The sequence below is a fragment of the Heterodontus francisci genome, chromosome 32 (assembly GCF_036365525.1).
Source record: "Heterodontus francisci isolate sHetFra1 chromosome 32, sHetFra1.hap1, whole genome shotgun sequence".
NCBI classification, from domain to species: Eukaryota; Metazoa; Chordata; class Chondrichthyes; order Heterodontiformes; family Heterodontidae; genus Heterodontus; species Heterodontus francisci.
The window spans coordinates 18,984,605-19,006,797 of record NC_090402.1 but is presented as its reverse complement, the minus strand read 5'-3'; the positions used below and the strand labels follow the sequence as shown (position 1 = coordinate 19,006,797).

The 22,193-nt window shown below is 42.6% G+C and overlaps 1 protein-coding gene across 6 annotated transcripts in view; it reads left to right on the top strand.

Annotated features, from left to right (window-relative positions):
• ttll11 (tubulin tyrosine ligase-like family, member 11) overlaps positions 1-22,193 on the top strand; it is a 209,861-nt gene that overhangs the window by 14,065 nt on the left and 173,603 nt on the right. For all 6 annotated transcript variants that reach the window (XM_068012400.1, XM_068012404.1, XM_068012399.1 and 3 more), the window contains exon 3: positions 15,756-15,889. In XM_068012400.1, coding sequence (XP_067868501.1) covers positions 15,756-15,889 — 134 coding nt within the window. The remainder of the gene's footprint in view (positions 1-15,755; positions 15,890-22,193) is intronic.

The window sequence follows — 22,193 nt, the reverse complement described above, 5'->3', positions numbered from 1 at the left end:
CCAATCCTGCCATAGCCTATGTGCAGTTTGTTGACATAGACTATTCTTCTCTGGCAGGTGACCAGCCACAGCTAAAGCTTTCAGGAAGAAAGAACTTTAAAGTTCTGCCAAACTCCTCAAAGGCAATGAGTGTCTATGACATCAGTTGCTTGGTACAGCATGATCTGCAACTTAGAGCTTACATAAAATGCCGTTTTTGTGCCTTTTGATCTTCCTGTTACGAACTTGTTGAAATTTCCTGGGAAAGTAATTTGAATATGCTGCAGCGAACATAATGGTGAATCAGCGACCTCCAAAGTGGAGCAGCCAGTGGCTTACCCCATCTGCATCAATGAACTAATTAAGCAGCTCGATATTGGCATGAACTGAATAGAATTCTAAATTTATAAATCTTCTCGGGATGCTGAACTTGATCACTTGCAGACGATTGTCTGGATTGTAGGTACTCAGTTGCTGTCTTCAGTTTTTAGGAACATTCTAAGATGCAGCATTTTTTTTTTCTTGCTCAAATTGGTTAAAACCTGTTTGTAGTGAGCCAGAATTGTTCAATTAAGGCCTGAGGTCCAGTTTTTCAATGTATCTCAGGCCTCCAGCTTCTGATTTGTTCTGTGAGCATACCAACCTATCGGAGGCAAAATGGGCATCAACTAATTTCTTCCTCCACTCTCACTTTCATCAATGGAATGTGCATCACTTCAATGTCCCATAATGTGCAGGAAATACATTAAACCTAACATGGAATGGTTAAAAATATAAAAGGGAAGAAATTTATTTGTACATTAGTCAGTTATTTTGAATTCTAATTAATTCACCAGCAGTTTATTTTTCAGTCTGTGGTGGCAACTTGTAAACTGGAGTAAATGCAAGTACATAAGAACATAAGAAATGGGAGCAGGAGTAGGCCATTTGGCCCCTCAAGCCTGCCCCGCCATTCAATAAGATCATGGCTGATCTGCCCCAGACCTCAACTCTTATTTTGTGCCAGCTCCTCGTAGCTCTCAACTCCCCGATATTTCAAAAATCTATTTTTCTCCTCTTTAAATACTTTCAGTGATCTAGCCTCCACAACTCTCTGGGGTAGAGAATTCTAAACATTTGCTACCCTCAGAAGAAATTCCTTTGCATCTCCATTTTAAATGAGTGTCCTATTATTCTGTAACTATGTCCCCTAGTTCGAGATTTCCCCCACTAATGGAAACATCTTTTCAACATCTACCCTGTCAACCCCCTCAAATCTTGTACATTTCAATAATCTCACCACTCATTCTTCTAAACTCTAATGAATAAAGGCCTAACCTGTTTAACTGTTCTTGATAAGTCAACCCCTTCATCCCAGGATCAGCCTAGTGAATCTCTTTTGAACTGCCTCCAATGCCAGTATATCCTTTTCTTAATTACGGGGACCAAAACTGTACACAGTACTCTAGGTGCAGCCTCCCCAACACCCTGTATGGTTGTATCAAGACTTCCCTATTTTTAAAATCCAACCCCCTAGCAATAAAGGCCAAAATTCCATTTGCCTTCCTAATTACTTGCTGCACCTGCATGTTAACGATTTGTGTTTCGTGCACAAGAACACCCAATCCCTCTGTGCTGCACTTTTTTGGAGTGTCTCTCCTTTTAAATAATAGTCTGCCTTTTGATTCTTCCTACCAAAGTGCATGACCTCGTGCTTTCCTATGTTAAACTCCATCTGCCATGTTTTTGCCCACTCACTTAACCTATCTGTATCCCCTTGCAGATTCCTTATGTCCTCATCACATGTCCTCCCACCTATTTTTTGTATTGTCAGCAAATTTGGATATATTACACTCTGCCCCCTCCTCCAATTCATTAATATAGATAGTAAATAATTGAGGCCCGAGGACTGATCCTCCACTAGTTATGTCTTTCCAACCTGAGAAACACCCATTAATCCTGTCTTCTGTGAGTTAACCAATCCTCAATCCATGCTAATACATTACCCCCAATACCGTGAGCTCCTATCTTGTGCAATAATCTTTTATGTGGCACCTTATCAAATGCCTTCTGGAAATCCAAATACACCACATCTACTGGTTCCCCTTCATCAACCCTGCTTGTTATATCCTCAAAAAACTCTAGTAAATTTGTCAAACATGATTTCCCTTTCACAAAACCATGTTGACTGTTTGATTGTGTTAAGCTTTTCTAAATATCCTGCTATTTCTTCCTTAATAATGGACTCTAGCATTTTCCCAATGACCGATGTTGGGCCAACTGGCCTATAGTTACCTGCTTTTTGTCTCCCTCCCTTCTTGAACAGGGGCATCATATTAGCGGTTTTCCAATCTGCTGCAACCATCCTGGAATCCAGTGAGTTCTGGAATATTTGACCAATGCCTCCACTATCTCTGCAGCCACTTCCTTTAAAACTCTTGGATGCAGGCCATCAGGTCCTGGCGACTGGTCTGCCTTTAGTCCCATTAGTTTGTCAAATACTTTGTCCCTCGTGATAGAGACTGTTACAAGATCTTTCCTCCCATTAGTTTGTTGCTTATCTGATATCTGGAATGTTTATAGTGTAAGACCAGTGCAAAATAGTGGTTTAAATTATCTGCCATTTTCCTGTTCCCCATTATCAATTCTCCAGTCACATCCTCCAAGGGTCCCACGCTCAGTTTAGCTACTCTTTTTCTATACCCATAGAAGCTCATTTTATATTTCTTGCCAATTTACTTTCTTAGTCAATTTTCTCCCTCTTTTTTTATTAGCTTTTTAGTCATCTGGTTCCCCAAAAAAAAAAAAATCCCAATTCTCTGGCCTACCACTAGTTTTCACTGCTTTGTATGCCTTAGTTTTTGACTTTGATACTCTCCTTGACCGCCTTTATTAATCACGGGTGGTTCATCCTTCTCTGAGTCCATTTTTGACCAGGATAAGTTTTTGCTGAGCATTATGAAATATCTGCTTAAGTGTCTGCCACTGCTCATCCCTTAGCCTATTTTCCCAGCCCGCTTTAGACAACTCTTTTCTTCATACCTCCATAATTGCCCTTGTTTAAGTTGAGGACACTGGTTTGAGACCAGAGTTGCTCGCCCTCAAACTGAATTTGAAATTCTGCCATGTTATGATCGCTACCCCCTATAGGATCCTTAACTATGAAATCTCATTAATCCTACCTCCTTACACATTACTAGATCTAAAATAGCCTGTTCACTGGTAGGTTCTGCAATGTATTGCTCTAAGTAACAATCTCTGCACTCTACAAATTCATTTTCCATGTTACCTCTGCCAATCTGATTTGTCTAGGCAATATGCAGATTAAAATCACACATGACAATTGTAGTGCCCTTCTTGCATGCCTCCATTATTTCCTGGTTTATACTTTGTCCTACAGTGAGGCAAATCTTCCAGGGCCTTTAAATGACTCCCACCCGTGACTACTTCCCCTTGCTGTTCCTCATTTCCACCCAAACTTATTCCACATCACGATCTATTGATCTATATCCCTACTCACCACCGCAGTGATACCTTCCTTTTATTAACAAAGTCACCCCACCTCCTTTTCCTTTTTGCCTATTTTTCCAGAACATCGAATACCCTTGACTATTGAGTTCCCAGTCTTAGTTATTACGTGGTTGCAGGGTGACTATCGAGTCATATATATTTTTTCTATTTGTGCTGTCAACTCGTCTATCTTGTTACAAATGCTGCGTGCATTCAGACGTTCAGATAAAGAGCCTTGAGCTTTGACTTTTTACCATTAATACTCATTCTGATTCTAATTTCAGCTGCACTCTTCTGCTTATATTTCCTTCCCTTCCTGTCACACTTTGATTACCGTTTGCCTCTTCACTACCCTGCACCTCTGCTCTCTTGTTTCTTTTTGATTTTTTAAAAACTCCCTTCAATTAAACCCCCCCCCACCAGTTTAAAGTCCTATCTATAACCCTAGTTATACGATTCGCTAGTGCACTGGTCCCAGCATGGTTCAAATGAAACCCGTCCCAACAGAACAGCTCTCTCTTTCCCCAGTATTGGTGCCAGTGCCCCATGAATGGGAACCCATTTCTCCCACACCAATCTTTGAGCCACGGGTTTACCTCTCTAATCTTATTTACCCAATGCCAATTTGCATGTGGCTCAGGTAGTAATCTGGAGATTGTTTGTTACCTTTATTGAGGTTCTGCTTTTTAATTTAGCCCCGAGCTGCTCATAGTCTTTCAGCAGAACCTCTTTCCTAGTCCTACCTATGTCGTTGGTACCTGCGTGGACCACGACAACTGGATCCTTCCCCTCCCACTCCAAGCTCCTCTCCAGTCCAGAAGAGATGTCCTTAACAGCACCAGGTAGGCAACACAACCTTTAGGACTCTGTCTTTGCTTCAGAGAACAGTACTTATTCCCCTAACTATGCTATCTCCTGTTAATACTACATTTCTGTTTTTCTTTCCCCCACCTGAATGGCACTCTGAACCATGGTGCTGTGTTCAGCTCGCTCATCCTCCCTGCAGTCTGTGCCCTCATCCACACTGGGAGCAAGAACCACATGGTTATTGGATAAGGGCACTGACTGAGGCTCCTCCAAGGCTAAATTCTGGGTCCCCATACCTGCCCTCACTCACAGTCGCACCCTCCTGTCCCTGATTACTGTCCACATTTGATGTAATTAATCAAAGGGGTGTAACTGTCTCCTGAAACAGTGTCCAGGTAACTCTCTCCGTCTCTGATGTGTCACAGTGTCCGCAGCTCAGACTCCAGCTCATCAACTGAGTCGAAGGTCCTCGAGCTGCCAATGCTTGCTGTAGATGTGGCCACCATGGATCACACCGGTGTCCACCAGCTCCCACATACTACAGCTGCAGCACATCTGCCCAGCCATCTCTATTCTATTTAATTAATGAATTTGGATATTTGAGGATGTTTGATTTAAATTAAAAGTACCTGTTTAAACAATCAATTGTAATTAATACTTCTAGTCCTGCTCTGTGTTTATACTCTTATTTATAACACTTACTGTTACACTGTGAGTGTCTGTAGAGTCTCATTGACAGGTTTGGCCTAACCATCACCTCAAGAAAACTAACATCATGGGGCAGGACGTCAGAAATGCTCCATCCATCAATATTGGCGACCACGCTCTGGAAGTGGTTCAAGAGTTCACCTACCTATGCTCAACTATCGCCAGTAACCTGTCTCTAGATGCAGAAATCAACAAGCGCATGGGAAAGTCTTCCACTGCTATGTCCAGACTGGCCAAGAGAGTGTGGGAAAATGGCGCACTGACACGGAACACAAAAGTCTGAGTGTATCTGGCCTGTGTCCTCCGTACCTTGCTCTATGACAGCGAGGCCAGGACAACGTTATGTCAGCCAAGAGCGACGTCTCCATTCATTCCATCTTCGCTGCCTCCGGAGAATACTTGGCATCAGGTGGCAGGACCTTATCTCCAACACAGAAGTCCTCGAGGCAGCCAGCATCCCCAGCTTATACACCCTACTGAGTTAGCGGCGCTTGAGATGGCTTGGCCATGTGAGCCGCATGGAAGATGGCAGGATCCCCAAAGAAACATTGTACAGCGAGCTCGCCACTGGTATCAGACCCACCGGCCGTCCATGTCTCCGCTTTGAAGACATCTGCAAGCGCGACATGAAGTCCTGTGACATTGATCATAAGTCGTGGGAGTCAGTTGCCAGCGTTCGCCAGAGCTGGCGGGCAGCCATAAAGGCGGGGCTAAAGTGTGTCGAGTCGAAGAGACTTGGCAGTTGGCAGGAAAAAAGACAAAAGCGCAAGGGGAGAGCCAACTGTGTAACAGCCCCGACAAACAAATTTTTCTGCAGCACCTGTGGAAGAGCCTGTCATTCAAGAATTGGCCTTTTATAGTCACTCCAGGCGCTTCTCCACACACCACTGACCACCTCCAGGTGCTTACCCATTGTCTCTCGAGACAAGGAGACTAAAGAAGAACTGTTACACTGCCACGATTGAAAACATTTTAATTACCCGGATCCTAATTTGAACCAATACCCTCCCTGCTGGTCCCTCTCAAATAATATATATAATATGGTAAATTATAAAATCCACCTTAGTTTTTAGTTTTTATACTAATGAATCGATCAAGTCTTATTTTATATTTTATTGATTATTAAATTAAAAGCTCACCCCAGCCTACTTTGTTTCCCCATGCTCTCTGATAGTGACGTCACTTTTCAATTTTTGATTTTCCTCCAAACCTCCTGCTGCTTCTCTCCAAATCTCCGGGGTTCTGGTGCACTTTTTGAATGCTCTCCTCCCCCGCTGCTACTTAGTTAATTTACAGTTGACTCAACAAGGGGGTGCAGCTATGATCAATATAGCAGGATTTCAGTGAGTATATGGTTACTAAAAGTCCACTTTTTTAAGTTATGGTATGATGTAAATATTGGTGTAACTCACTCAGGCCTATTACAGTGTAAAACTAATCCAATATCATAAATGCACCATTTCAATTAAATTCCAAGAAATTCAGGACCATTCCAATCTCACACCCAGACTGCTTAACCTCAATCAGTTGCATTCTGCTGATGACGGAAAACCACATTCACTCGGTTCCGCCAGCTGAATAAATATGGTACCTGATGCGTTCTAAATGTGCATCCTCTATCTTGACACATTTGACTGGAATTCATACCTGGCAGTAGTTTGTAACCAAGTAAATGAGTGCTGCACAATAATCACTTTATTTTTATTTATTTTATTTATTTAGAGATACAGCACTGAAACAGGCCCTTCGGGCTACTGAGTCTGTGCCGGCCAACAACCACCCATTTATACTAACCCTACAGTAATCCCGTATTCCCTACTACCTACCTACACTAGGGGCAATTTACAACAGCCAATTTACCTATCACCTGCAAGTCTTTGGCGGTGGGAGGAAACCGGAGCACCCGGCGAAAACCCACGAGGTCACAGGGAGAACTTGCAAACTCCGCACAGGCAGTACCCAGAATCAAACCCGGGTCACTGGAGCTGTGAGGCTGCGGTGCTAACCACTGCGCCACTGTGCCGCCCTAGTAATCGCTTTATCATGGGGAACCTTTTTTTAAATCTGAAAGCATGTGATCTCAATTTTTTTTTTTATATGGTAACTGTAGGATCCTATGGATTTGTCATTGATTTTTATTAGATAATGTTCAATAAGACCTAATCCCAGCAGATCCCTAGTTTTTATATTAAATTTGAACAAAGAGTGTTATTGCTGAGCAAACCTTCATGTCACACTCCGATATCTTTCGCAATCAAATGCTTTGTGCTGCTTATACACTAGATCATTAACTATGCATTATACTATTGAACTTGTATGATAAAGGCATCTAATGGCAGTTCAAGTATATTGCAGTGCTTTTTAGTTCTAAAATTCTGTGGATGCATTCATGCATAGATTAAAGGAAAATTTGTTTTGAACAATTTAAAGTCTGAAAATTGTGAATTGTAGCAGATTTTATTTCTGGAGAATTAATGTAAAATAATATTACACATTTTTGAAAGATTTGGACGTGGAACTTGTATATCTTCAATGTGATTTTGCATATAAGCCAGTTAATGGCCTGGAATTTGCTCTGGTAATGACTGCGAACGCTGACAGTTTCTCAGTCATTACTCCATTGATTCTGACAGCAACTTCAGGAGTTCAGCCATGCCCAGAATAATGTAGAAATCCATAAGTTGCTGTCAGTGAGTCTACTCTCCTCCAAAAGTTCCCACAGACTACAATCTCCCAATCATGAATTGATGAGCACTTCCATTTTAATGCTGTTAGAATTTTAAGTGCTGTTACCTTCCTGGTTTGCTGTGTGGGAACACTTCAATTTGGTTGCCTACCTGCTTGCTGACATCCATGCTGCTGCATGCCAAGACAGTCCCTTGATTTGGCACCAGATTTAAATTGTCATGTGGAAAAGGGAAATTTCAACCACAGAAATTGCTAGAGCTTTGTGGGCAGCTTTATTCGAGGTCATTGGCGAGTGCCCTTGCTTTGCTGCTGACTGCAAAATCCAGACCAATATCTGTTCTACTGATTGGTGTAAAGATAATAAATATTACTATATATTGATCTTCAATAAGGATGAAACCTAAATTGTCTTTTTAAAACAGTTACCATGTAAATTATTCTTTCATGAAGGTTATAGTATTGAATCCAATAAACTCCCTTTTTAAATTCATTGTTCATGAGTGCAGAGTTGTATTTGAAAGTTTCATGATATAGGTATGGACACTAATAGCAAGTGCTGCAATTGGGCTTAATGCCCAATAGAGTTAGGGAGGATAAATCAGCCAGACTCTTGCTCCTAATCACCATTTAGTAATCCATGCTGGAAAATGCATGTATATAGTGTTATGATCTGCAGTTTTTTTTTCCGGGAAGAATGCGGTATGCCTTTAATGCTGGAAAAAGAGCTGTACTGCTTTAAGGCAGCAAGCTCCAAAGACTGAGTCAAAGAATGCATTCTCATTGCCTTGAATACAGCCATTTGGAGACTGCGGTTCAAAGGATGCATTCTCATTACCTTTGGATACAGCCACTCGGATTGAGCATCGAGAGGTACATTTGTTGCAGTTTAATTTTGAACAGGCTTATAGTGGGGAAAAAAAGCAGCCTGTTCTAACAGAGGGGGACACAGGCAGACAGCTGGACCAGCATATACTGAAGGAAATGAGAGCTCTCTCTCGGTTTATTTAAACCTTATTTATTATACACTCAGAATTCTGATGTCAAGCCAGATTAATTTCTTTAAAAAAAAAATTCCTTTAACTACTGAACTGTAATCGTTGAAATTCATCGCTGGAGAGGAAAGCATCACTTCAAATGCTGAACTAGACTAAGGACTGCTCTACTATTGAACCTTCCCCCCCCCCCCCCCACCCCACCCCACCATCGGACGGCTGTGAGGACTCCAAGCAACCTTGGACTATTATTCCATGTTGGAAGATGTCACTTCGGCAGGAGCGTAAATATGCAAAGACTCTAATTTTTTTTCTATTTTAAATGTTGTTTATATCTTTAGTGTTTAAGAATTTTAGTTTTTCTAATTAAATGGTTAATTTGTTGATCTAAAGACACCTGCTTTGGTTAGCCTCATTCGGGGATTAATAGATGGTACAATTTGGCTGGGTCTTTCTTTTAATTTGGAAAGTTTAAAATGATATGATGGGCGATCTGTGGAGGGACGGGATTGAATTAACAGTGTGTTTCTCTCACCACAATCCGAATTGTATATTTAGATTGGGGGTTTTGACTGGAGCTGTCAGTCGTAAAATTGGAATTTGCTCTGATGCTCTACACAAAAGATTAGCCTGTCAGCATATTTCATCTAGGCTCATCTATAAAAGTTAACAATTTGGGTTAGGTATCAGAAGTTGTTGGCACTTTGGAACAGACCCCCGGTAAAAATGGGTACCTTCAGAAAAGGAAGGATGAAAGTTTGGAAAAGAAGGCGGGTGTTCTGCAGTTCATTAGGTCAAGTTTGTTATGCCTGAATTGGTGGGACCAGTTGCAGTTCCTGCTCTGCTAAATTCCAGACCTTGGCCATCTCAGTGGAGAAGTGTGGAGCGAGACTAGGTTTTTTTTATACCCCACGGAGGAGGTGAGAAGTTAGTCCCAGGTCATTTTGTGTGCTTCTCCAAGTGGGTTTGTTCAAAACGACATTTGGGGTACTCTTGGAGCAACTCGCCAGTGTTGGTTTGTGATGGAGTGACAACTTAGATTGTGTGCTCAAGTCCTGGTGCAGAGCCTGGATCTGCAACCTTTGACTGAGTCAGGGTGTCAGCTCTGCTTCCCTCCACAGATGCTGCCTGACCTGCTGAGTATTTCCAGCACTTTGTTTTCATTTCAGATTTTCAACATCTGCAGTATTTTGCTTTTATTATATAACTGAGACAAGAGTACTGACATTTGGAGCAACATCACAAGTGTATCTGAGATTAAATAGGGTATTCGATGTTCTGAATGTTTAGTGTTTGCAGCCAATAGAAGTTTGTGTTTTAATATTATAAAGTGGCTCCTGACAACGTAGTGCGACCGAGGACGTCGTCAGTGCATGCGAACATTTGCCAGCTTGCCACTATGTGCATGCATGACGTCACCACGCAATGACATCCTCACTCTTCAACATCTGTCTCCATTCACCCAAATGGTACCCCTCTCCCTCCCTGCTTCAATCACTGCTCCCACCCCACTAGCCATTTTTTCATTTTTTTTTTCTCTTTTTTTTTTTCTCCCCCCCCCCCTCCCCCGGGCCCATTGTTCCCCGCTCTTTGCTTTTTATCTTTTTTTCCCCCCCCGCCCCATCCCCTCCAATTGCTAGCTCCAGGCCGCACCGCTTCCCTCCTCTCTGCCACTTGCTCCTACATCAGTCCGTCACCCCCTTGCAGCCCACCTCACTTCAGGAGGCGGAGAACGATCAAACACTGGAGCGAGTCGCCAAGAGGAGGGAAGTAGTGCGACCTGGAGTTAGCCGCTGGGGGGTAGCGAGCGTGCAGCTGGAGAGCAAGTTTGGGTGGGGGGGGAAGGAGGAAGTGAGGAGCAGAGTATGATCGGTCGGGGGGGTGGGGAGGAGCAGTGGTGAGGTCTGGAGCGAGGGAGTGGGGGGAGGGAGAAGCGGGGAGTAAGTGGCCGAAGATCCTGGTGGGGGGGAGCGGGGAGAGAGTGGCAGGGGTGGGAGGGGGAGCACTGAGGCCAGAGCCAGTGGCTAAGGGAAGGCAACAGGGAGCCAGCGGCAAAGAGAAGCGCAATGGCAGGAGGGAGCGGGGGGCTGTTGGGGGTGGGATGGAGGCGGCAATAGCAACCGTTGAGGGCATTTTGGGGATGAATTGTTTGTTATAAATTGAGCAGCACCATCTCTAATCCTGGCAGCTGTCTGAAACATCGCCGACTAGAGGCCTGCTACCCGACCTGAACCCAAAGGGACCTGACGACGTGTCGGGGTCGGGTCAATTTTCCGGGGACAGCTTTCAGGCTCGGCTCGGGTCGGGCTGTGTCCAGATTGGGTCATGTCAGGTTGGACACAGATGGTAAGTGCTCTGCTGGTAAGTATTAAAAATAAAAAAAACCTAACCTCAGCTGGGAGTCTGGGACGGAACTGAGTCTGCGCAGTGAGCGAGTGACATCACTATGAAGTCTCGCGCATGCGCTGCAGCTTCTTGCAGGTTCGATGTCCGGAACGTAAGTAAAGGGATGGTCGGGTCGGGCCGATTAGTGGCGGGTTCAGGTTGAGTTCGGTGCAAAATCTGAGGGACTCTGGACGGGTCGGGCTCGGGCCCGTTGTGGTTCGGTCGGGTTCTTTTTCCCGACCTAAAGCAGGCCTCTATCGCAGACAGTGAACTTTCAATGGAAAAGGCTGCATTTGTGCATGTGCTAGTATTGCGCCACCTAGTGGTTGCATTGTCAGCAAACACTGCCTTAATTTTAACAATATCTCTGTTTGACCTGAATTAGCTGTATTAATCTTTTGTGTTATTTAATAGCCCGTGGGGTGCTTATTTTTTGACCTTGGCAGGAAGTATAATGAATTAAGGAAATAGTGAAGTCAAGCATTGGTTTTAAAAAACTTATAGTTGGGATTTAAATCACCTGCTGTGTTTTCTTACCCTTCTTTGAGGAAAATCTTGAGCAAAAGAAAAGGCTTGTAGTTGTACAGTGCTTTTCACAACCTTGTGACCCAAAGCTCTTCATGTTCAATGTAATACTTTTGAAATGTAATCACTGTTATAGTATTGGAAATGCAGCAGCCAGTATGCACATAGCAAGGTCTTGTAAACAGCAATGTGATAAGCACCAAATAATTTGTTTGTGATGTTTGAAGGCTAAATACTGGCTAGGACTCGTGATGTGGAATCTTTAACATCCATCTGAGTGGGTAGACGAAGTCTCAGTTTAACAAGCCATCCAAATGATGGCAGCTTCAACAGTCTAGCATTCCCTCAGTACCACATTGAAGTGGCAGCCTAAATTTTGTGCTCAAGTCTCGGGCATAGGACTGGAACCCATACTCTTCTCTCTGAAGCAAGAGTGTTATCACTGAGCCAAGGCTGACTCTATGTACTGAATAAACTACAAACATTGAAAATAGAATTCTGAAAGGTTCTGCAATACATGTGATACTACCAGTCTATAGTTACCATACAATTCAATCCTAATTATTGATTTTAGTTTCTGTTTATTTCAGAACACAATATAACTTAATTATTCATGCTTTTGGCAATATTAGCTGCATGGTTCCAGAAGTATTCTATTTCCTGTGTTACTTAGAGTAATTTTGAACTGAGTAGTGTCTGATAAATAAATTTCCATAAAATGTCCCTTTTCAGCTTTGAAAGTTGCCAAATTTGTTTTTTTAATCTCATTGCAAATAGGACTTTTTTAGTAACTGCTGTATCATACAAAATGTCACGTTATCCATATGTGGACAAATGAAGAAAACATTGAAGTGACTTCCAGATTGTTAAGCAAATGGGTACCATGATTTGAGCTACATATATTGATTCCCAATGGAAAAGTCTCGAATTTGAAATATGTATGTCTTAAAGCCAGGTAAAGACCTATGCTCAATCTTTTTTCATTCTTGAGATAGGAGCGTTGCCATCAAAGACAATATTTATTGCCCAGAAGTTGGTAGTGTGCCGCCTTCTGTGTTTAAAGTAGTAGGATCGAGGTCAGGAGTTGAGTGAATCTTGGTACAAAACAGATATCTTTTTGAGTTAGTGGCAGGTTTCATTTTATTGATTGAATGAATGCATAAGGAACCTTGAGGATCAGAATATCTTATCTTTTCTCAACAAGGATTGGGATTAGGAGATTGCCTGTGGGAATTTTTTTTAAGAATAAAGAATGTTCCAACCAGCAATATTTTTATTCCTGTAAAGCATAGTTTTGGATTTTGAAACTTATGTAGCTCCTACTTACTGTTACAGGAAGGTCATCTGGAACTCGTAACCTTTCTTGTATAGGTGTCTTAGATATGTGGCCAGAGAAGATCATGAATTCCTTTTCCCTAATGGAGGAGATATTTTCCAGGCTCGCTCTCCCTCCCTCACTGCATCCCCTTTCTGAATAACTACTTGCCAGTAGGTGCTGAAGGCTTCTAACTATTGTATAAAGATCCTGCTTCCCCCAGTATGCCAAAGGGAAACATATTGTCATACTCTTGCATGCCACATCCAATTGCTGCCTGCCACTTCTAAATGTTTCACTACATTGTCTTGTATCTGCTGGAAAGCTTATGATGGATCATTTGTATTTTTAAGTTTTGCTCATGTAAAACAAAGAAACAAGCCATCAGTTTATTTAAAAATAAAGCTTCAGTGTTTGATTTTGCAGAACTGTTAAGAACAAGTGTGAAAACTGACTGTAAATAATACCTTTAGAATATGCATTGTGCTACATAAATAACTGTAGGTTTAGCTTTTTACTATAACTGGGCGGGGGGAGCCTTATAAAAGTTTGGCTCGAGGGATAACTTTCAATAGATCGCAACGAGATAGCTGCTCTGCTTTGTACGAAACCCTGAGCCAAGGAATTTGGCTTGGTGGGCTAGAGGAAGGGAGCGAGGTGACAAAGACTGCTGATCAATCTTAGAGATGAAAGCCCATGAGCTCCTGGCACTTGGAGGAGGCAGGAGAGAGAGAGATATAAGAAAACGGTTTGCAGTAAAGAAAAGAAGCTGAGGGACATTTTTGTATTCCAGGATGATCCTAGAACAGAGAGCAGTTTTGGTAGATGAGAGCAGGACCTGTTGGTACTTTGTGATCCTGCCAGGTCAGGTGGTGAAAGGCTAAACAAGTTGTCTGTAATATATTTGTTTGTCTGCATCCCCTGGGAGAGGTGGGGAGGAGAGGAGTGGGAGAGGGTGGTGGAGAGTAATAGTTTTAATGGAAACTAGGGCATCAAAGGTGGAGATGAAGGTGTGGTAGCTGCATAAATGTCATGGTGAATGGAGGGCCAAAGGCTAGACAGTTGGGATTTTGAAAGTGCAGTTGTAAGTGAATTGGGAGATTTTTTTTCCCCAAGGGCAGACACAGAAGGGAGAAAGGAGATGTGGGTGGAAAGGGATACAAGGAAGTGATTAGAGATGGCCTTATCTGTGACTTATACTACAGGAGTAGTGAGGCCATGTAAGATGGCAATAACAAGGGGGTAGCTGTGAATACGGGTTAAGAGCAGTGAACTCAGAGCAGATGATGAACTGAGGAGCATGAGAAGTCACTCTGCAGAGGTTGAGGGAGGCAGTGACGATATCTCAGTGAGAAACTTAGCATGGTACTTGAATGGGCAATAGAAAATGAGGATTTTAAACAAGAGGTGAGAGGAGTGGAACAAGATGACATACTTAACAGAGAAAGTGCCAGAGCAATTAGGGAATTGACATAGGTATGATTTGGTGATGAGAGCCACACTGACTATCTGGGCAGGACAAGTAGTGCAAGATATAGCCAGGCGGAGAGGCTTTTCGTCAAAGCCATGATGTTGATGCAATTATCCACAATAAGCTCATAGATGGCAGGAGTGAATGTGTATTCTAGAGGAAGATACAAGGAGAGGTGATGGCTGATCCACTGGCTGGCTCAGTATTTGGAGGAGTGAGTTTGATGAAGAGGAGATTGACTATTAGCCCCAGTGGGCATGTTTTGTGGAAAGTTTGGCGAGAGAGTAGGTTGGGGGCAGTTCAGGATGCTGCTTGTGAGGAGGCAGCGACAAGTGCCTCAGTGGGCCCTTTGGAGGATGCCAAGAGGCCCAGTGGGAAACTGTTAGCTTATTTAAGAGGGAGTCAAGCCTGGAATGGTGGCAGGAGAGCAGCAAGGTCAAGGAGTACGAAAGGGATGGAGTAGGGATTTCTGAGGGCAGAGTACCCAAGCGGGGAGCGATGAAAGGATGACAACTGGAGAACAGGGTCTAGGAGAAGTAAAGGGAAAAGTAAGATGTAGGGTTAAAAGTGGAAATGAAAGTGATGAGGTTGGATGTAGAGTGGCAGTCAAAATGTGCATACGTGGATGCAGGGAAAGCTCAAGTTCCATGGGCCTAGTTATGTAATTACTAGGATACATGTATCATGGTAGTAAACTGGGAATAGAGAAGACAAAATAGGAGGGAGTCCAGAATTAGTCAGAGGACCCATGGTGATGGGGAAAAAAATTGACATGGGTAGGGTGGAACTGGCATGGAGCATTAATGAACTGCTGTGGCAGGTGAATGAAGTGCAGTAGCTATTTGAAGGGTAGAGTATCAGAGGATGCACTGATGGACATATTTCTGAGGGAATGAAAATCCAGGAGATATGCAGAATCAGTTGTGGGGTAGAAAGATGATTGCAAACTTATAGTCACCATAAGACACAGAAGTGGTGAAGAAATGTACCTCTTCCCAGGAGAGTGAATCTCTGCCCAGGAATGAACTGTTACTGAAGTTATAAAAGCAATTAAACCAGTAGACAGGCTTAGCAAGGAACAGCAGTAATGGCGGAATGGCTGTAAGCTGATCAGAGACACGGAAGCTGCATCTTGCAGTGCAGAAGTGTTGTCATGACTCAAATGGCATGCTCAATAGCTCGGCTCTTGCATGCTGAGCTCCCTTTTTGGTTGCTATTTAAATGCTAGAAGTATTCCCTTTGCTAACCTGTTTTTAACAAACCATTATTTGTTTTCTAGTATAATCAGGATTGATACACTTTGATGTATCAAGCTAATCTATTAAACGCAACCATGTTTTGTCTTGTCATCTTTAAGACTTTTCTAATTGCAGTTTCTTTTCTCTTTTTTTTTTAGGCATGATGGAACTGGTACGTAAAATCAATTTTAGTCGAGCAGTTCGAACAATGCAGGAATTATTTCCTGAAGAATACAAGTTTTATCCTCGCTCTTGGATTTTGCCAGAAGAATACCAAAATTTTGCAGATCAGGTAAAATGCTGAGAAAATTGCAACAGTATTGAAAAATAATCCAAAGTGCATCATAATTTCTGTTCTATATACATGTATTTATGAGAAATGAAGTTTGGAGTTGAGATGGGGAACTAGAATGTTTGAGGTTTCAGATAGATAAATTTGTATCATGTTTTTATGATGCATCTTGAGTATTTTAGTACCTTTTTTATATTCGCCACTCCACAAAAATAATTGCTTAAGATTAAAATTCTCTTGCTTAAAGGATATTGCAGGTGGAAAATAGAACACTTTTTCAAGCTCTTCATGCCTAACAAAAAGCACTCCGGGTTAGGTATTGGACATGCCGATGCCCTGACTAGTATGTTCTAATCCCGATATTCAAAGACCACCCCCTGCATAATTTAGACTCTCTGCAAAAGTATTTTATTGGATAGGAAGTGCTTTGAAACTTCCAGGGAATGTTATGGGTGTTTATATAAATGTTCTTTCTCTGTTCCTTCTTAAGCAACTGTAAATGTTCATGCTAATTTTATTAATTTGGCCTGTGCATATCAGTGAAGTATGAAATATGACTGAAGTTATTTCCTAGATTCTTGCAATTAGCAGAAATTCAAACCCCAGTGAAGCAGTGCGCTTCATTGTCATTAGTCCCCAGGGAACAATGACAGCAGAAGGACAGCCTGTTTTTCACCCTGCTCTATTTTGGGAAGGAGAATTGGACCCTATGTGAAATTAGCAGGAAACCTGCTGTCATCTGTTTCTCGCCTGGCTGGAACATTTCAAGTCAACCCTGTGGTCAGACATAAGAGCAGAGTATTATTACATATTTACAGCACAGAAACAGTTCATTTGGCCCAATTGCTGTTTGTGCTTCACAGAAGCCTCCTTCCATCCTACTTCATCTAACCCTATCAGAATATCCTTTTTATTCCTTGCTCCCTCATGTACTTATCTATCCTCACTTAAATGCATCTATGCTATTATGGAGTAAATGTCAAGAAAACTGAGAAATAAAAATATTAGATTAGGAAAAGTAAGGGACTATGAAAGAGGTGTGGTAGTCGACATAAAGGGAAACAGCAAGGGATTATATAAGCACGCAGAAATAAAAAGATTGTCGGAAGGAATAGCTCCACAAGGTCCAAAGGGGCCATCTTGTACTTGAGAGTGAGGGAACAGTAGATCTACTTAACCCTTTCTCCTCTGTTTTATCGAGAAAGTTGACAGTGGGCTAGTAGTACCTGTGAAGGATGCAGAGTAGCCACTTCAAAAGAGAAATAATCAAATAGAAATTGCATATCTTTTTTTAAAAAAAAAACCAAAGGGGCTGCAAAGTGGCTGAGTCCAGCTGGTGCACATCCCATAATACTGACAAGATTGGGGTGGCATAAATGGCTTCTATTTTTATATAAATGATTTGCATATAATTTCTAGACTTACTGGTAATATGAAAAATTGAGGAAGAATTCAGGATGGCATAAACAGATTAGCGAAATGTCGCTGTTGGCTCCGCGGTAGCGTTCTTGGCTCTGAGTAAAGAAGGTGTGGATTCGACCTCTACTGCAGAGGTATGAGCACATAATTAGGCTGAGACTTCACTGCTCTACTGAGGGAGTGCTGCACTGTTGGGGATGCTTTTGTTCCAATGAGATGTTAAACCAAGGCCCGATCTACCTCCTTGGGTATATCTAAAAGATACCATGGCACTATTTGAAGAGCTGAGGATTTATCTCCATATCCTGGCAAATATTTACCTTTCAATCAACATAACCTGTTTTAGTGATCTGGTCATTTATCACATTGCTGTTTGTGAGACTGCATGCAAATTGACTGTTATTAGACCTGTCAGTTTAATGTAGGCAAATATAATACGCAGTTCTTCTCTGTCTGCACTTTTCTGATCGGTGGGTTGATTTGTTCCGCACAGATGTGATGACAGTTAATTAGATATTTTAAAAACTTTATTGTACTGGGTATAACAATTTTTTGATACATATGATACAAGGGCATCTGGAGTAAAGTCCTCTGTTTACAACCAGATGTGGCTCTTCTAATCTCTGCCATGCCAGCTGTTTCAGGGAAGTGGTCACTAACTGCAATTTTTAAAACTCCTCACTGTAGTGTGTGGAACCTTGCTGTGCACAAAACGGTTGCCACTTTCAGAACTGCACCAGATCATTAATTCTATGCAAGGTGCTTTGGGACATTTGAAAGACACAAGGGAGTGTGGAATATATGCAAATTTTTGTTTTGTCTTTTAGGAGAGTCAGCAACAGTGCAAACTACAGTGGATTAGTAGCCTTTTCTTATTACATCTTCTGTCAGGCAGCTAAGAATCTTTTAAAGAAGGCACTGACTCGCCAGTTAAGTGCAAAAGCTGTAGAAGAGGGGTTGGGATGGAGGATTGGATAGAATGGCATGGGACGGGGAAGTAAAGAAGTACTGTTTCAATAAATATACTAATTTCACCACAAGTGTTTTGTGGGTCTCTGCTAGTTAAAAGGTAATTCATAACCTCTGAAGTGCTTTGGGATAGCCTAAAGTAGTGAATGGTGCTATATCATAAGTTTTTTTTTTTGCAGATAGGTGTTGGAGACAGCGCTGCAGAGAAACTTGAAGTATTCTGTTTTGTTTGGGGCGGGGGTGGGGAATGAGAACATTTTTAACATGGGAGCAAAGATTTGGATATGCAGATACATAGCTCTTAAAGATTCTACTAGTATTCATTATAAGCCCACCAACACTCATATCTTCCTCGACTACTTCCTCACCCCCTGTCTCCTGTGAGGATTCCATTCCATTCTCCCCAACTTCTCCCTGTCCATCACATCTGTTCTGATGACGCAAACTTCCACAACATTGTTTCTGATATATCTTCGTTTTTCCTCAACTAAGGATTCCTCGTCCCCATCCCCCTGTGGTTGATGGGGCCCTCCACAATGTTTAACCCATTTCCCACACTGCTGCCCTCACCCCTTCCTGTCCCTCCCAGAACCATGGCAGGGTACCACTTGTCCTCACTTTCCACCCCACCAGCCTCCACACCCAAAGGATCATCCTCTGCCATTTCCAGCACTTCCAGCATGATGCCAAAGACATCTTCATCTCCCCTCCCCTGTCAGCATTCCGAAGGGACCGTTCCCTCCGTGACACCCTGGTCTGCTCCCCCATCTCCCCCGGCGCCTTGTCCCCTTCCCATGCAATCGCAGGAGGTATAACACCTGCCCTTTTACTACTTCTCTCCTCACCATCCAAGGCCCCCAAACACTCCTTCCAGATGAAACAGCAATTTACTTGTACCACTTTCAATTTTGTATTCTGTACTCATTGCTCACAATATGGTCTGCTATACATTGGGGGGACCAAACACAGATTGGGTGACCACTTTGCGGAACACCTCCACGGAGTCTGCAAGCATGACCCCAAGCTTCCGGTTGCTTTGCATTTTAATTCACCACCCTGCTCTCACGCCCACGTTTCTGTCCTCTGCCTGCTGTAGTGTTCCAGTGAGGCTGTACACAAGCTCGAGGAACAGCACCTTTATGATGCGGCACTCTACAGTCCTCTGGACTCTGCATTGAGTTCAGCAACTTCAGACCATGACCTCCATTTTGATTTTAAGCCTAGTACATGTTTTAAAAAATTTTTGTATTTTTGCTTTCTGACTTCATTATTCTGCCATTAACAGTCTTTTACTAGGTGCTCCCTTTGCCTTTTGTCCATGACATCTTTGTCATTTAATCTCTCCTGCTCTACGCCTGATCACAGACCTCTTTTATTCTTCTCTGCCCCCCCTTTCACTTACTCAAAGCCTATTGCATTTCTAACCTTTGCCCCAGTTGGAGTATTGCATGCAATTCTAGAAAGGAAATTCAAGCCATGGAAGAGATACAGAAAAGATTCATTAGAATAATATCTGAAATGGGGTTACAGTTATAGAAAAAGCCTTGTTAGCTTTTTCCTTATTGGAACAGTGGGCATAAAGAGGAAATCTAATGGAAGTTTTCAAAAATAAATGTTTTGAGAGTGATATATTGCTTCTATCTTTTGACTGATAAACGACATGGGACATGGACTGAGGATTATCACTGACAATGGGGGGCGGGGAGGGGGGGAATTGGAATTTTTCCATACAGAGAACATGCAGACCTAGAAATTGCATTATGTAACACCAGTTTTTCAGGCATTGCATGGACACCTATGGTACCAAAGTTAGTTTCCCACCCGAAGCCAGTAGGGTTGGTGTTGGGGTCAGCAGGTGGGGATCTGAAGGAACAGCTCATAGCTTAAGATTTGTGTTGGGGAGGGGGATTGGCAGCCGATAGCAACTCTGGGATTGTGAGGCGACGCCAGGGCTGAAGAGATCCAAGGATTCTTGCTCCTCCTGGCACACAGTAGTTCCACAGAAATCTTCCATTTTTAAACTTGCTGTGCCCTGTTCTGGCCACTCTGACTCCAGTCGGGATCTGCCCCGTGCTGGCCTCCTGAATCTGGAAGTTAAAATGTCATTGTAGTGTCAATTGCGTAATTCTCCTTTGACTTTCCAATGTGAATTTGACCCGGAAATAAAAGCAAAATACTGCGGATGCTGGAAATCTGAAATAAAAACAAGAAATGCTGGAACCACTCGGCAGGTCTGGCAGCAGCTGTGGAAAGAGAAGCAGAGTTAACGTTGGAACCCTGGACAGCTCTCCTGTGCTCGTTTTCAGACGAGCTAAGATGTTGGAAAGCAGATATGCGTCAGTAATGCTGCGTGCCTTTCCCCACCCCCTCCTCCACAAACCCCACCATCTTAATTCTCTGACCTCATCATTCCTGCCAATGAGAAGGGTTAAAATCTATCCCTATAATTCTAAACTCTTTGACCATCTGCTGCAACCATATACAATACAGTAAAGTTACTGGTAGTACCAATAGATGGCAGTGTATAAACATGACAAGAAGCCAGTTGTACTGCACAATGGCTGGTGATTTCTTAATTGTGTCTGAAAAAGTGTTGTACTATCAGAGTGATTGTATGCAGTTTTAATTGAAGGTGGAGCTATATAATGCATTTTAATGTAACACTCAATGCTAAAGTTTGCACTCCAGTAAGAACATTTCATGTGAAAGAATTGGCTGGCTGCGTTTACTGACAACACAACCACTAGGTGGTGTAGTACTGGCACATGCGCAAATGCAGCCTCAACTGAAACGTCACTGTCTGCAACATCTTGGGCAGCTGCCAGTAATAAAAATGGCACTGCTCAATTTGACACACAAGAATTGAACCCAAATCCCACTCACCCCTCAGTGGCCGCGATCACTGCCTCCATAAGCCCCCAACAGTACCCTGCTCCCTCTCGCAATCGCCACTCTGTTTCCCACTCCCTCCAGCAATCACAGCCTCGATCGCTGCTTCTCTTCCGTGCTCCTGTGCCTGCCTGCCCGCTTTGCTACTCCATCCCGTCATTCCCTCCCCCAACCCTACTCTCCTACTGCCTGGATAAGTGGCAGTGGGGGGCGTGTGGAGAAGTGAACAGGGTGCTAGTGGTGAGGTGGCATGGAGTTCAGTTGGTCTGATTTGTTTTATACTTTTTAATCCTTTTGGAAGTTTTTCAGTTGCACTGAAAGAATAAGTTGACTATTCTGTACATTTCCTTGCAGTGATATTAGTGTTTGTGTGTCTGCATATTATAGTATTCATATCTAATTATCACATTATTGGAGGTATGATGAGAGAAATAAAAGATGCATACAAGACTCTGGATGTGTGAAAGTGAAATAGCAGAAGGGCAGGGAAGCATGGAAACACTTAAATGCTCACACATCCTTTAGATCAGATGTATATATCTTTTATTTAGTTTTTCTCAGCGGTTCCTTTTGCCTTGAGCAGTTATCTCTTCTGGAATTTAATCATCTTGTGTTTTGTACCTAATCACTTTATAAATCATTCATTTTAATTTCTTGTATATAGTAGTGTTTTTTCCCTCTACTCCCTTTTTCTGTTCCTCCTTATAAACTTCTGTTTTTATTCTTTCATGGGATGTGGGTGTCACAGGCCAGGCCAGCATTTATTGCCCATCCCTAATTGCCCTGGAACTGAGTGGCTTGCTAGACCATTTCGAGGGCATGTAAGAGTCAACCACATTGCTGTGGATCTGGAGTCACATGTAGGCCAGACCTTCCCTAAAGAACATTAGTGAACCAGATGGGTTTTTACAACAATCAACAATGGTTTCATGGACATCATTAGACTAGCTTTTAAATTCCAGATTTATTAATTGAATTCAAATTCCACTTTCTGCTGTGGTGGGATTCGAACCCATGTCCCCAGAGC